Source organism: Scyliorhinus torazame, chromosome 6 (assembly GCF_047496885.1).
Source record: "Scyliorhinus torazame isolate Kashiwa2021f chromosome 6, sScyTor2.1, whole genome shotgun sequence".
In the NCBI taxonomy this organism is placed as follows: Eukaryota; Metazoa; Chordata; class Chondrichthyes; order Carcharhiniformes; family Scyliorhinidae; genus Scyliorhinus; species Scyliorhinus torazame.
Window position 1 is genome coordinate 308,881,573 of NC_092712.1, and position 15,515 is coordinate 308,897,087.

Sequence of the window (15,515 nt, forward strand, 5' to 3'; positions counted from 1 at the left end):
GGATGTGGATGCCAAGCCAGGCTGTGGAATGATTAGCACTGCGGCTGAAAGCTTGAACAGAGTTAAATTTTACCGATGATTTTAAAGCGATTAAAGGTTAAAGGGAACTCCCAAGTGAAATTCCGGAGAGAAGAATCCAAAAGCTCTGCCACAACTGGAGGGGTGAAGGGCACAATGTGCAAAAGGTTGAAGCAGGAAAGAGAGGAGGGAAGATTAGATTTAAATCTGGAATAAATTGCAGAGTCAAAGTGGAACAGAGCTATGGTGAGGTTTAAAGACAAAAGCAAAGATGTGAAATGGGGAGCTAGTGTGGATGATGGGCCATCAGGGTTTTGGAGGATAGGACATGACGAGTTTATATGCACCTTATTTTGAGGATGGAAGGTCTGTGAATGGCAAATTAATCAAGGCTGGAGATGATAAAGAATGTACAGGGGTTTCAACAATGAAGAAGCTGAGCTGGGACATGTAGAATAAATGTAGAGGTGGCAGCAAACAGGCTGTGTGATGAAGCAGGATTTCGGACCTGAAGCCCAGGTAACCAATAACACAGGGAAACCAAAATTATAAACGGTCTCTAAATCGCGGATACTGATTGGGGAAGCGCTGAGGTCAGCGGCTAGGGCTGGAAATCATGGCTTTGGCTTTCCCAACAATGCGCTGGACCTCCAGCTAGTAGCTGAGCGAATGACACAAGAATTCATGTGTTTTGCTCACTGTAAGAAACAGAGTAGGAGCATTATTGACTAAACACTATTTTTGTTGGCAACTATACTTTAAACTACAGACTATTAATACAACCAAAAATCCCACCATTAGGTATACATCACACTGTCCTTTTAAGAAAACATTCAATTTTCACAAAACCAGTCTATGGTGATTCCTAGCTCTCGTGGGTTAATTTGTTCTTTTTCTTTCTCAGCCAAGGAATTCTAAATCTCAGTACTATCTTTCATAGTGAGGTCCCCCCCCGCCCCCGAAGAGATGCTTCCTCGAGCACAAGCTTGGGGAGATGATGACATAGTGGTAAAGTTACTGGACTACTAATCCAGATGCCCAGACGACTGCTCTGGGCACACGGGTTCAAATCCCACCAGGACAATAAATTATGTAATAAATTTGGAATATAAAACTAGGCTCAGTAATGGAGCCACAAAACCATTGATCGTTGTAAAAACTCATCCGGTTCACTAATATCCCGAGGGAAGGAAATTTGACATGTTTACCTGGTCCCGCCAACATGATCCCAAATTCACACCAAGTTGCCTTTTGACTGCCTTCTGAAATGGCCCAGCAAGCCAACCAGTTGATGGGCAATTAGGGTTCGGCAAACGTTAACCTGTCCACACTTTCACAAAAAAATAAAGAAAAACTAGGCGAATATTTCAGCCTTGTTTCAACTCCTCACGAATTTGGTATTTTCAAGCGAAATGTGAGCTCCCACCCACATTCCTGCAAGGTGAACAACAGCACCTTGCTGACTCCAGCTGCTCTCTCCTATCCTGACAGACTTTTTCATGGATATCTTGCAAAAGCTTCCCCACTCAAAGCCCATTTCCATGGCAAAGTGAATCACATGGGCCTTGTATCCAGGTACAAATCACCGATGAGCTATCCTTCAGAGCTCAACTTAACTAAACGACAAAAGCATAACTTTTTATAATCTAACATTTACAACACATTTCTGAGACTTTTGAGACTCTGTGTCTCATGGTTAGCCTCATCGTTAGTCTTATGGAGACTCCCTGTCTCCGTATCCATGGTTAGCATATATGTTGCTGCCATCATCTCCGAGCATCAACATCTTGCATCTTCTTCCCAGTAAAACAATCTGGGCCTCCTTTCAACTTCTCCAGACAAGCTGTCAGGCAGACTTCAGAACAGTCACATGAAGCCTCTCAATTTACCTTAGACAATCCCAAAACTATCTTATAAATCTCAAGTGCGTCAGAATTACATTGGCAACTACAACGAACACTACAAACAGGCAAAAGGAGAAGGGAGCAGGAGCTAAGACAATGGGGCCAGTCACAACATGTAATGTTGGTGACTATGGTTAGGCCTACAAGTTGGCAAACATTGCCTTTCGACTACCCAGCAAGCAGAGGACCAACGTTCACCAGCCATTATTCATCCTCCTTATTGACACAGCAGTAGAATCACTCTGAGGGCATCACAAAGTGATGAAAAGGCAACGTCAATTTATCACACAAGTTGAGTGTTAACTCAACCGTTTTCTCACCAGATATTAATAGTAGCAAAGCTATGGGGCAAATGCTGGTAAATGGGATTAGGTAGGTCAGGTGTTTTTCATGTGTAGGTGCAGACTCCGCAGGCCAAAGAAAACCTTCTACACTGTGATAGGAAGTAGCACGATGATTAAAAAAAGAGACCGCAAGTAAAGCAAGAAAATCACGTGTTAGGTAATGTATTGCTATAATTTACTTGATAGCTAAATCAATGGATTAAAATATCCATTAAATTACACAACCCATCTGAATTCTCCAATTTAACAATTACTTTGGAAGAGTGACAATGCTGCGATTGTTTGGGAACTATTTGATCCACTTAACAGGTAAAGGTTGAAAACTAATCTGAGGATGTACAAGGAATTCCAGCTTCTCTCCCCACAGATGCTGCCTAACCCCAACCTGCTGGGTTTGCCCAGCATTTCAAAGAACAAAGAAATGTACAGCACAGGAACAGGCCCTTCGGCCCTCCAAGCCCGTGCCGACAATGCTGCCCGAGTAAACTACAATCTTCTATACTTCCTGGGTCCGTATCCCTCTATTCCCATCCTACTCATGTATTTGTCAAGATGCCCCTTAAATGTCACTATCGTCCCTGCTTCCACCACCTCCTCCAGTAGCGAGTTCCAGGCACCCACTACCCTCTGCGTAAAAAACTTGCCTCGTACATCTTGCTCTAAACCTTGCCCCTCTCAACTTAAACCTATGCTCCCTAGTAATTGACCCCTCTACCCCGGGGAAAAGCCTCTGACTATCCACTCTGTCTATGCCAGTCATAATTTTGTAGATCTCTATCAGGTCACCCCTCAACCTCCTTCGTTCCAGTGAGAACAAACCGAGTTTATTCAACCGCTCCTCATAGCTAATGCCCTCCATACCAGGCAACATTCTGGTAAATCTCTTCTGCACCCTCTCTAAAGCCTCCACATCCTTCTGGTAGTGTGGCGACCAGAATTGAACACTATACTCCAAGTGTGGCCTAACTAAGGTTCTATACAGCTGCAACATGACTTGCCAATTCTTATACTCAATGCCCCGGCCAATGAAGGCAAGCATGCCGTATGCCTTCTTGACTACCTTCTCCACCTGTGTTGCCCCTTTCAGTGACCTGTGGACCTGTACTCCTAGATCTCTTTGACTTTCAATACTCTTGAGGATTCTACCATTCACTGTATATTCCCTACCTGCATTAGATCTTCCAAAATGCATTACCTCACATTTGTCCAGATTAAACTCCATCTGCCATCTCTCCACCCAAGTCTCCAAACAATCTAAATCCTGCTGTATCCTCTGAGAGTCCTCATCGCTATCCGCAATTCCACCAACCTTTGTGTCGTCTGCAAACTTACTAATCAGACCAGTTACATTTTCCTCCAAATCATTTATATATACTACAAAGAGCAAAGGTCCCAGCACTGATCCCTGTGGAACACCACTGGTCACAGCCCTCCAATTAGAAAAGCATCCTTCCATTGCTACTCTCTGCCTTCTATGACCTAGCCAGTTCTGTATCCACCTCGCCAGCTCACCCCTGATCCCGTGTGACTTCACCTTTTGTACTAGTCTATCATGAGGGACCTTGTCAAAGGCCTTGCGGAAGTCCATATAGAAAACATCCACTGCCCTACCTGCATCAATCATCTTTGTGACCTCCTCAAAAAACTTTATCAAGTTAGTGAGACACGACCTCCCCTTCACAAAACCATGCTGCCTCTCACTAATACATCCATTTGCTTCCAAATGGGAGTAGATCCTGTCTCGAAGAATTCTCCCCAGTAATTTCCCACCGGCCTGTAGTTCCCTGGATTATCCTTGCTACCCTTCTTAAACAGTTTTGATTTCAGATTTCCAGCATCCCCAGTGTTCAGCTTTTATATTAAACCTACAGACAGATCTCGGTCAAAAGGCTCGCAATGCAAACGCCAATACAGCCTGCCAGGGGTTTGAATTGAAACTTTTCTGCGAACTGAAAAGGCGAAGGTGGGCGAGTGTGTAAGAAAGAGGGGGAAGGGGATACAGAATTACAAACCACGGGGACATCCAAAGAAAGGGCTCGGTGGAAGGCACAAGAAGCTGGAAAATGTCAGCAGTTCTGACTGCAGCCGTGCAGTCTGGGCGAGTCTTCATTGAAGCTCAGCAAGAAGGAGCTGGAGGTGACAGAGCAGGAGGCCGGCTCCTGCCAGCAACACCGGAGCCAGGGAGGCCCAACTGACTGACACGTCAGCTCGAAGCTGGCGGCGGCCGACTGGCCCAGTCACACACCCCCTCTCCTTCTCCTCTAATAACCCACCCTCACACACTCTTAAAACCCAGCCTGCGCCTCGGCGTGCCCTGCTGCCCCCAGCTCAGGGTGGGCTACAGAGCCGGGGGGTTAAAATGGAGCCGGTTAATGAGGCGCCAGCTCAGCTCAGCAGCCTCCCCCCCCAAACACACTCACACCCTCCATTCCCCTCCCCCCCTCCCCGGGGCACACCGCAACTCTCTTACCCGGGCCTCGCTGGATGAGGCTGAGGGGGAAGGCCAGCAGCAGTAAGAGGAGGAGGTTGGGGAGCCTGCCCATGGCACTGTGAGTGTGTGTGAGCGGGGAAGCAGCTCCAGCTATGTCTCTACCGCTCTGAATGGCGTCTCTCTCCATCCGGGCACCCAGCGGGGCGGGGGGGGGGGGGCAAAGGTCAGACCCGCCCCCAAGGTCAACGGCTCCACCGAGTGCGGTTTTTAAAGAAGTTATACCGATATTTTTCAGATGCATGAGCAAAGACTCGGCGCGGAGACAAATGACGGAAATCAGTATCGTTTTGGGGAAAAATGAAAGGGGGGGATAAATGGAAGTTGTCAGGTGGGCGGGAACCGGCCGCTCCGACCCCGACCCCGCCCCCTCGCTCTGGCCCCGCCCCTCCACCTCCCCAGGCCCCCCCCCCCCCCCCACCAAATCGCAATGGGGCGAGTCGGTCGGAGGGACACCGGAGAGCAGCGTGCGTCTGACGTATTGCGGGTGGTGAGGCGATGCGTCTGACGTCGAAGCCGTACACATGCGTGCGACGTGGTGACGCTGTCGGCGTAACCAGGGGCAGCGGCGGGGGCAAGATGGCGGAGTGTGTGCTGAGGGGCCTCCTCTGACCGTCCCAGAGCCGCCGCCACTTTAAACACCACATCTCATCCCCCACTCCAGGTCTCAGGAAGGCCTCACTGACGCTGCTCTTCCGATCTGGTTAATGGGTTGCCCAGTGTAGGCAATGCCCTGGCTATTCGGCAGCAGCAGCATCACAGTTATTTGCGGGTTAAGCTCCGGACCCACCTTTAGGTCTATCTTATCGCTCTGTCCCCAGAGTGATGGAAGTCCACCCAGTCCCCAAGGAAGGGCGACGAGTCGCTGCTGATGACTGACAGTCGGTGCATCAGAGACCTGGACAGTTAGCAGTGATGTTGCACGGGGTAAGTCAGACCACGTTCCCTCTCTTGCCAGTCTTGTTACCGCCTGGGATTTACTGATTATAATCTGAGGTCAAGGTAAGTAAGGAGTCAGCCATTTAAGACCTGGATGAGAAATTTCTTCACTCAAGATGTTGTGAATCTTTGTAATTCTCTAGAATGCAAGCAGGAGTAGGCCATCAAGCCCTTCAAACCTGCCCCTCCATTCAAGACGATCATAGCTGATCTCTGCCGGCCTCAACACATTTTCTGTGCCATTTCCCCATATCCCTCTATTCCTCAGTTTATCAAATATTTAGATTTATTGTCATGTGTACTGAGGTACAGTGAAAAGTACTGTTTTGCGTACAGTCTAGGCAGATCGCTCCACACATGAATACATAAAACATACTATAAATACATAAACATGGACATCGGGTGCAGCCTACGGAATTTAGTGCTTCAACTGTCGAGAAGATGCAGAGAAAATTCAGTTCATAAGAGGGCCATTCAAGAATCTGGGAAGAAGCTGTTTTTGAATCTTTTGGTGCATGTTCTCAAACTTTTGTATCTGCTGCCCGATGGAAGAGTTTGGAAGAGAGAATAACTTGGGTGGGTAGGATCTTTGAATATGCTGCCCACTTTCTATTTATCCACCTCCACTTTAAATACTTCTAATGATTCAGCCTCCACCACCCTCCGGGGCAGAGAGTTTCAGAGATTCACTGCCCTCTGCGAGAATACGTTTCTACGCATCTAAGTTTTAAATGATTGGCCCTTTATCTTGTAGCTATGTCCCCTTGTTTGAGACTCTTCCACTTGTTGTATGAGGAACAGTTGAAGACTCTGTGACTGTACTCGTCGGAGTTTAGGAGGATGAGGGGGGATCTTATTGAAACTTACAGGATACTGCGAAGCCTGGATAGCGTGGTCATGGAGAGGTGTTTCCACTTTTAGGAAAAACTAGAAGCAGAGGACACAATCTCAGACTAAAGGGACGATCCTTTAAAACAGAGATGAGGAGGATTTTCTTCGGCCAGAGGGTGGAGGATCTGTGGAACTCTTTGCCACAGAAGGCTGTGGAGGCCAAATCACTGAGTGTCTTTAAGACAGAGATAGATAGATTTTTGATCAATCAGGGGAGAAGGCGGGAGAATGGGGATGAGAAAAATATCAACCATGATTGAATGGTGGAGCAGACCCGATGGGCCGAGTGGCCTAATTCTGCTCCTATGATCTCTTATGGTCTTATAATGAAAACATCTCACCATTGATGCTGTCAAACCCCCTCAGGATCTTGCAACTCTCCACCTCAGAGAGTTGTGAATGCTCAGTCATTGAGTTTATTCAATTAAGAGATAAATAGATTTCTAGGCACTTGTGGGAAATTGAAATAGCGTGAGAATGTGGTGTTCAGGTAGATCATCCATGATCTTATTAAATGGTGTTGCAGGCTCATGGGACCAAGTGGCTTACTCCTATTCTATCTCTGCCTTTTCTCTTGTCTCTCTGTCTCTTTTATTATGTTCTGTCTTTTTCTTTCCTTTCAGGATTGCAGAATGAATTTTTCACTGCTCGCTCTCTCAGGCTTTCCTCCTAACCCTCCATCCATATATTTTTGCCTACCTCTCTGTCCTCATTTACCCTCACTTCAGTTTTAAGCCTTTGAATGTGCTGTTGTCTTCAAAATCATTTCCCATCTTTCCCTCAGCTCCATGTTTGAACTTTTCCAATTAACCTTCTGTCCTGTCAAAGCCCTGAAGCAGCCCTAATCCAAGCCGCAAATGACATCTTCTTCCTCCAACTTCATGACAGTCCTTCAGACATTGATAACTTTAGCCATACCATCTTCTCCCAGCTTGCCTCCTCCAGTTTCAAACTGAGTGGGACTGCACTCACTGGTTCTGTCTTGCCTATATGGACATAGCCAGAGAATTTCTTATAACAGTTTTCCTGTCTCCAGAATCTATCTTTTTGGCCATCTCCTTTTTCTCAATTACACGCTGCATGTTGATGACACCATCCAAAGACATGGCATCAGTTTCCACATAGGCACTGATGTAAAGCAGTTCTACCTCACCCCACGTTTCTCAACCCCTCCACTGACTCTTTACCATTAGCCTATGTGTTCAACATCCAGGTCTCAATGACCTGCAGTTTTATGCCACTTGTCTCCGATTCTATCTTCCTTCCTGGCTGCGATCTCGCGCTAAACCAAAATGTTCATGACCTTGATCTTCAATTTACTTTTCACAATATCCTTCCATCGTTAAGACTGCCTAATGCCACCTCTGTAATATTATCATTCTCTGCCCCATCATATGCTGAAATCTTCATCCATGCTTTTGTTGCCTCCAGAATCTCTTGCCCCGCCCAAGGGCAAATGATAACAGCCCTCAGGCCATTTTTTCACGAATTCTCCTATACTTTAAAAATTAAACTTGTGCTTTTTAGAAACGAGTAAAATCAAATGAGAAAATAAACCTCTACTCTGCCTTTTTATTATTTTTTAAAATTTAGACGACCCAATTCATTTTTTCCAATTAAGGGACAATTTAGCGCGGCCAATTCACCTAGCCTGCACATGAATGAAATGAAAATCGCTTATTGTCACAAGTAGGCTTCAAATGAAGTTACTGTGAAAAGCCCCTAGTCGCCACATTCTGGCGCCTGTTCGGGGAGGCTGTTACATCTTTGGGTTGTGGGGGTGAAACCCACGCAAACACGGGGAGAATGTGCAAACTCCACATGGACAGTGACCCAGAGCCGGGATCAAACCTGGGACCTCGGCGCCGTGAGGCTGCAGGGCTAACCCACTGCGCCACCGTGCTGCCTACTCTGCCTTTTTCTCTGTGTGCTTTCTGATCACCCCGTAGTTAGGAGATTAAAATCTGTTTCACATTCATCTCCCAAAATAGATGAGGGAATTAGCTGGTTTCAAAATTCAACAATTATTTTAAAAGTTTTAAGTAGAATTACATGAAGGATACTAATTTTTTAGAAAATATATTATTGAGGCATTTATAATTGTAACATTTTAAACCAAGAGATCCAACACATACAAAAACCCCATGATAACATACCCCACCCCAAGCATAGGCCCTAAATACCCATACATTAGATTCCCTATCCTTATTCATCACTTCCATATGATAGGGGAAATGGGCAAAATCCTGAGAACAGAAATTCAAATGGTCCAGAGGGCAAGTGTTCTCAGATCAAGGCGTTTTTTTCGATAAAGGCTTTTTATTATAGATATGGATGCATCTATGATACATACACTCACATGTGGGAGGCAATAATTTGTATCTGGTCTGAGCTCGTACTTCTTCATTCCCAAGGTTGAGCTGTTCCATAACCTTCTCGAGGGTGCACAGAGGATTTTGGATTTTCTAGAGGACTTTGATGTGGCTGGTACAGAGTAAACAATTTCTTATCAGGCTGACCTGGGAAGGTTTATCTTTCACTGTCGATAGTTGTTTTAAGACCCAGGCTTTACAATGTTGGAGGTCATCGCTAGGTGTCGTTTTATGATCTGGTCAAGCAACTGAGATCCAACTGAATATGCACAACTCTGTATCTTGTAAAGAGAAGTTTGTCTGGAACTTTTTCTGATATGGCCTCATGAATAATCATAGTAATGAAGGTGACTGAAAAATTGTACAGATTTTCCCATTTATACGATTGTGAAGGTTTGATAGAATATCTTCATGGTTGGTTGATTATGTTGTTAAAGATACACAGGTGATGGACATTGTTTTATTAAGGACTGAGAACACACTCAGAAGAGTCTGCTGTGACATTGCTTAGTGGTTAGTGTAACAATATGGATATTGTATGTGAGATAAAGGATTAACAATTTCATGTACATCTTACCACCAGATGGTGATCAAGAGCAGTCACATATATATCATGTGACAACCCTTGATTTGGGGAGAAGGTGTTTAGGCGTGAGAGAGTAGTTGTGTAATTGAGAGTTCTAAAGAGTTCTAGATATAGAGATAGTCATAGCATAGTTTATTTTAGTGACCTTTTACTTAGGAATACGTTCAAATCTAGTTGAAGTACTACTGTTAATAAATCAGCTGTGTTAATTTACATAGCTTGATGTTCTTTGTTCAACACTACACATTCAAGACATCCAAACAAAGAACATCACATGGTACCAGGTTCCTAAGGTAGTATAGAAAGGGTTAGAGGGAGAAAGAAAAAATCTCTGTGTGGAAAAAGCGTGCGAAGATCGAAAAAAAAAACTAAAGCAGGCTCCGATTTCAATGACCTCGTGGAAGCCAGTAGCATCGAAAAAACTGCCCTGTCAAAGCTTCATGGATGGTTTGCAGACTCCAAACCAATTCAGGACATCGGGTAAAGGTGATGTTAGCTGGGAAAATTTCAAACAGCAGTTTATGGCAGCACAGTGGTTAGCACTGCTGTGGCATAGTGGTTAGCACTGCTGTTTCACAGCGTCTGGTTCAATTCCGTCCTTGGGACTGTCTGGAGTTTGTCCTTTCTCCCTGTGTCCACGTAGGTTTCCTCCAGTTGCTCCAGTTTCCTACCACAATTCCAAGAAGTACAGGTTAGGTGGATTGGCCATGCCCATTAGTGTCCAGGAATGTGCAGGTTAGGTGGGGTTACAGGGATAGGAAAGGGGGTTGGGCAGGCCTAGGTAGGGTGCTCTTTCAGAGGGTCAGTGCAGACTCGATGGACTGAATGGCTTCCTGCACTGTAGGAATTAGGTGTTTCTATCGAAGACTGCACACAGCCAAATTTCCTCTTGTTTAAAAAGCGGCAATGGCCGCCCTGTGTCAGGTTTTAGTTCAATTTTTAGACTTCTGCTCTGGATTCTGAAGAAAGGAGTTGTGTTTCTCAGTGTGACTTCTGAAAGCTTCTCTCTCAATGACTTTTGAATAAATCTGTAAGCGATTGAGTATTTGCTTAATTGACATTTTAGAAGTAGATGGGAAAGTCAACTCAAAGACTTTTCTTATTTTGTTTTAGAATTGTTATTTATTCCTTGGAAGTTAATGGGGTTAATCCTGTGTTAATAATAAAGTTTGTTTAATATAAAAGATCCCTATTTGTCAGTGGAATCATTCCTGGAATGAAGTATCCTTTCCTCACAGTTTACAAATTGAAAAATTGTTAGGGTCTCGTCCAGTTACCGGATAGAAATTGGTGTCTGGTCTTTCCCCCCTTGTTTATCTTATGAAAACTTCAAAACGCTGAACATATTTATCATTTTTCTCTCGCCCTCTCTTGGAATGGCAAATTTTCAGTTTCTCTAATCTCAGCTCATAGCCTCTTATCCCTGGTGAATTGCTTTTGTTACCCCTGCTTGACCTTGACCTTCACCTTGAAATAAGGTGAGGGAAAGCTGGGTGCAATATTCTAACTGCAGTGTGCAAATACATTTTTCATTGTTTGCAGTGTTATTTCCTTTGCTTGATTCAAATGCTTGGAGGTAGACGTTTCCAACATTTGGAGCCTGATTTTTTTATTTTTAGCAAGGCTCTTTGAAATTTTGGGGATCCAGCATTTTAACTTAAATCATTTGAGCCACTTTTATTTTTGTTGCTATTTATATCATTTATTTACAGAAATGAATTCTCAGCCGTAGCTGTGAAGGGACTATGGGCTAAACGAGTCCAAACCCATTGGCAAGATGGGAACGGCATCTTCGCTGATTGGCGCAAGTGAAGTAATTGAGGACACGGATGGTGGTGGAGGGGAGGCCTGCGAGATTCCAGTGGAAGTCAAACCCAAGGCTAGACTGTTACGTAGCTCCTTTAGACGGGGCCCACGTGTAATTGGGGCAAGCTTTAAATCAACAGCTTCAGTTGACCTTGAATATACGGTAGAATACGAGCGACTGAAGAAAGAATATGAAATCTTTCGCGTCAGTAAAAATAATGAGATTGCCTCCATGCAGAAAAAGGAAACCAAACTGGACAAGGAAAACAAAAGGTTGAGGGCAGAGCTTCAGGTGAGAACTTAGTTATTGAAAGATATGAAAGATCATTGGCCTGAAATGTTAACAGTGCTTCTCCGTAAATGCTGCCTGACTTGCTGATTGTTTCCAACGTTTTAAGTTTTTATTTCCGATTTCCAGCATCTGCAGTACTTTGATTTTGTATTCAGATCCCCATGCTTGGTTCATATGCGCTTCTGTTCTCTTATGATGTTAAACCTGCATTATACACAATCCTTTTTGCATGTTTTCAATTCTCATTTATTTTCACTTCGAGAACAACATAATGACGAAACCTTCGGAACAAACCATGTGTATTGTTTAAAATTGAAAATGTCAAGTCCATCCCTCACCATATAGAAGGAAAAAAGATCTTTTAATCCATGTGATGCTGTATTCTACAGGCTCTCCAGAAAACCTACCAGAAGATACTTCGAGAAAAGGAAAGTGCCCTTGAGGCAAAATACCAGGCCATGGAGAGAGCTGCTACGTTTGAGCACGACAGGGATAAAGTAAAAAGGCAGTTTAAGGTAATCAATTGCAGCCAACAGGCACCAGGCCTTTAGGACATCTTTGGAAGTCGGTCAAGATGGAAATAAAAAGGTTGCTGATTCAACAACACATCTAAGTACTTCAATATGCAGTAAAAATAACATTGTGTTGAATTTACACAATTACATTCAGAAAGCTCTTTAGGTCACGTTTAGCAGGGGCTGGTTTAGCACACTGGGCTAAATCGCTGGCTTTTAAAGCAGACCAAGCACGCCAGCAGCACGGTTGAATTCCCGTACCAGCCTCCCCGAACAGGCGCCGGAATGTGGCGACTAGGGGCTTTTCACAGTAACTTCATTTGAAGCCTACTTGTGACAATAAGCGATTTTCATTCATTGTTTGTGTGATCTGTCTCAGGCAGCCTGTTTCAATGCCTTGACTGCACGATTTGAGGTGGGGCACTGGATGGAGCGCCATAAGGTGTTTACCAGTGGCACACAACTGTCATTCTAAAGCAAGGTTGGCCCATCTGCATCTCACTTTTGGAGCAACTCTCGTTTGCCAACACATGGGGCAGTTGGGATCATTATTGTCTGGGAGTCATGAAGTTGTGCATTCAAGTTGCACTTGAGCACAAAAATAAAGGTTGATAAACCAGTACTGCAATGAGGGGGAACTGACGGCGTCTACTGGATGAAAAGTTGCACCGGTCTGCCTTCTCAACTACATGTTAAAGATCTATTTCAATGCCAAGGGGTGGGGGGATTCTCACACTGGGGGCCGATGGAATGGCGGGAGAGGCAGGGGTCAGCAGAAGTCAGCTGACTTACGGGAGTGTCATGGGTGTGGGACCAAAATGGCTAGATGAGGATCTAGCGGGGGGGGGGACGACGACGACACCGGGTTGCTGCTGCATTGGCCAAAAGGGAGCTGGAAGTAGGAGAGGTAGTCGGGGCGGGGGTCTGCCGCCTGGGGGACTGGAGGGTGTGGGAGGCGCAGGCACGTGGCTGGCCTAGAAAAGGAGATGGCTAGTCGGCAGGGGGGGGCGGCGAGTAGTCCCCTGATCCGGTTGATAACTTGGAATGTGAGGGGCCTGAACGGGCCGGTCAAGAGGACCCGGGTGTTCACGCACTTAACCACGTCTGCCTTCAGTCCCGTTATGCTCCAGGAGACACATCTGAAGGTGGCAGATCAGGTTAGGCTGAGAAAGGGATGGGTAGGGCAGGTCTTTCATTCAGGGCTGGATGCGAAGAACAGAGCGGTTGCAATACTGGTGGGGAAGCGGGTGTCGTTCGAGGCACTGAATATTGTAGTAGATAATGGAGGTCGATATGTGATGGTGAGTGGTAGGTTGCAGGGGGTGCGGGTGGTCCTGGTGAACGTATATGCCCTGAATTGGGATGATGCCGGATTAATGAAACGCATGCTGGGTCGGAGTCTGGATCTGGAGGTAGGAAGCTTGATAATGGGGGGGGGACTTCAACACGGTGCTGGATCCACACTGGACTGTTCTAGGTCCAGGACGGGTAAGAGGCCGACTGCGGCCAAGGTGCTCAGGGGGTTTATGGACCAGATGGGGGGGGTGGATCCATGGAGGTTTGCCAGGCCGCTGGCCAGGGAATTTTCCTTCTTTTCCCACGTCCATAGAGCCTACTCCCGGATAGACTTTTTTCATTTTGAGTAGGGTGCTAATCCCGAAAGTGGAGGGAACGGAATATTGGGCCATAGCCATCTCGGACCACGCCCCGCATTGGGTGGAGCTGGAGTTGGGGGAGGAGAGAGACCAGCGCCCGCTGTGGCGCCTCGATGTGGGACTGTTGGCGGATGAGGGGGTGTGCGGACGGGTGCGGGGGTGTATTGAAAGATATTTGGAAGCCAACGGGGAGGTGCAGGTGGGGGTAGTCTGGGAGGCGTTGAAGGCGGTGGTTAGGGGAGAGCTAATCTCCATTAGGGCCCACAGGGAGAAGAACGAGGAGAGGGAGAGGATGGTGGGGGAGATTTTAAGGGTAGACAGGAGGTATGCAGAGGCCCCCGAGGAGGGGCTACTTAGGGAGCGACGGAACCTCCAGTCGGAATTCGACCTGTTGACCACTGGGAAAGCAGAGACACAGTGGAGGAAAGCGCAGGGGCGATGTATGAGTATGGGGAGAAGGCGAGTCGGATGCTGGCACATCAGCTTCGTAAGAGGAGGGCAGCGAGGGAGATTGGTGGAGTTAAGGATAGAGGGGGGAATACGGTGCGGAGTGCGGTGAGAATAAACAAGGTATTTAGGGACTTCTATGGGGACCTGTACAGGTCTGAGCCCCCAGCGGGGGAGGAGGGGATGCGACGATTCCTAGATCAGCTGACGTTCCCGAGGGTGGAGGAGGAGGAGGTGGCTGGTTTGGGGGCGCCGATTGGGCTGGAGGAGCTGGTTAAAGGATTGGGGAGCTTGCAGGCGGGGAAGGCCCCGGGGCCGGATGGGTTCCCGGTTGAATTCTACAGGAAATACGTGGACCTGCTGGGCCCGTTGCTAGTGAGGACTTTTAATAAAACGAGGGAGAGGGGGGACCTTGCCCCCGACACTGTCCAGGCCGCTGATTTCTTTGATCTTGAAGTTGGACAAGGATCCATTGCAATGTGGGTGGTTTGGGGGCAGCATGGTAGCATGGTTGTTAGCACAATTGCTTCACAGCTCCAGGGTCCCAGGTTCGATTCCCAGCTTGGGTCACTGTCTGCGGAGTCTGCACGTTCTCCCCGTGTGTGCGTGGATTTCCTCCGGGTGCTCCGGTTTCCTCCCACAGTCCAAAGATGTGCAGGTTAGGTGGATTGGCCATGCTAAATTGCCCTTAGTGTCCAAAATTGCCCTTAGTGTTGGGTTGGGTTGCTGGGTTATGGGGATAGGGTGGAGGTGTGGTCTTGGGTAGGGTGCTCTTTCAAAGAGCTGGTGCAGACTCGATGGGCCGAATGGCCTCCTTCTGCACTGTAAATTCTATGAAATGTATAGACCGATCTCGCTCCTCAATGTTGACGCTAAGTTGCTGGCGAAGGTGCTGGCTACGAGAATTGAGGACTGTGTCCCGGGGGTGATTCATGAGGACCAGATGGGATTTGTGAAGGGTAGGCAGCTAAACACAAATGTGCGGAGGCTTCTCAATGTGATTATGATGATGCCCTCGTGGGAGGGGGAAGCGGAGGTAGTGGCAGCTATGGACGCGGAGAAGGCCTTGGATCGGGTGGAGTGGGAGTATCTTTGGGAAGTGTTGCGGAGGTTTGGGTTCGGGGAGGGGTTCATCAGTTGGGTCAGGCTGCTATATGGCGAGTGTGGCTAAGAACCGGCGGAGGTCGGAGTACTTTCGGCTGTACCGGGGGACGAGGCAGGGGTGCCCCTTATCCCTCTTGTTGTTTGCACTGGCAAT

General features: G+C 46.8%; 2 protein-coding genes across 5 annotated transcripts in view; one reads left to right on the plus strand and one right to left on the minus strand.

Annotated features, from left to right (window-relative positions):
* The window catches only part of ssr1 (signal sequence receptor, alpha), a 28,407-nt gene extending 23,494 nt beyond the window's left edge, over positions 1-4,913 (minus strand). For all 4 annotated transcript variants that reach the window (XM_072510033.1, XM_072510030.1, XM_072510029.1 and 1 more), the window contains exon 1: positions 4,737-4,913. In XM_072510033.1, the coding sequence (XP_072366134.1) occupies positions 4,737-4,884 (148 nt within the window). In that variant the 5' untranslated portion in view covers positions 4,885-4,913. The remainder of the gene's footprint in view (positions 1-4,736) is intronic.
* Positions 4,914-5,302: 389 nt separating this feature from the next.
* The window catches only part of nphp3 (nephronophthisis 3), a 79,955-nt gene continuing 69,742 nt past the window's right edge, over positions 5,303-15,515 (plus strand). Inside the window, exons 1-3 of the mRNA XM_072510034.1 lie at positions 5,303-5,681; positions 11,255-11,640; positions 12,030-12,155. Coding sequence (XP_072366135.1) covers positions 11,320-11,640; positions 12,030-12,155 — 447 coding nt within the window. The 5' untranslated portion in view covers positions 5,303-5,681; positions 11,255-11,319. The remainder of the gene's footprint in view (positions 5,682-11,254; positions 11,641-12,029; positions 12,156-15,515) is intronic.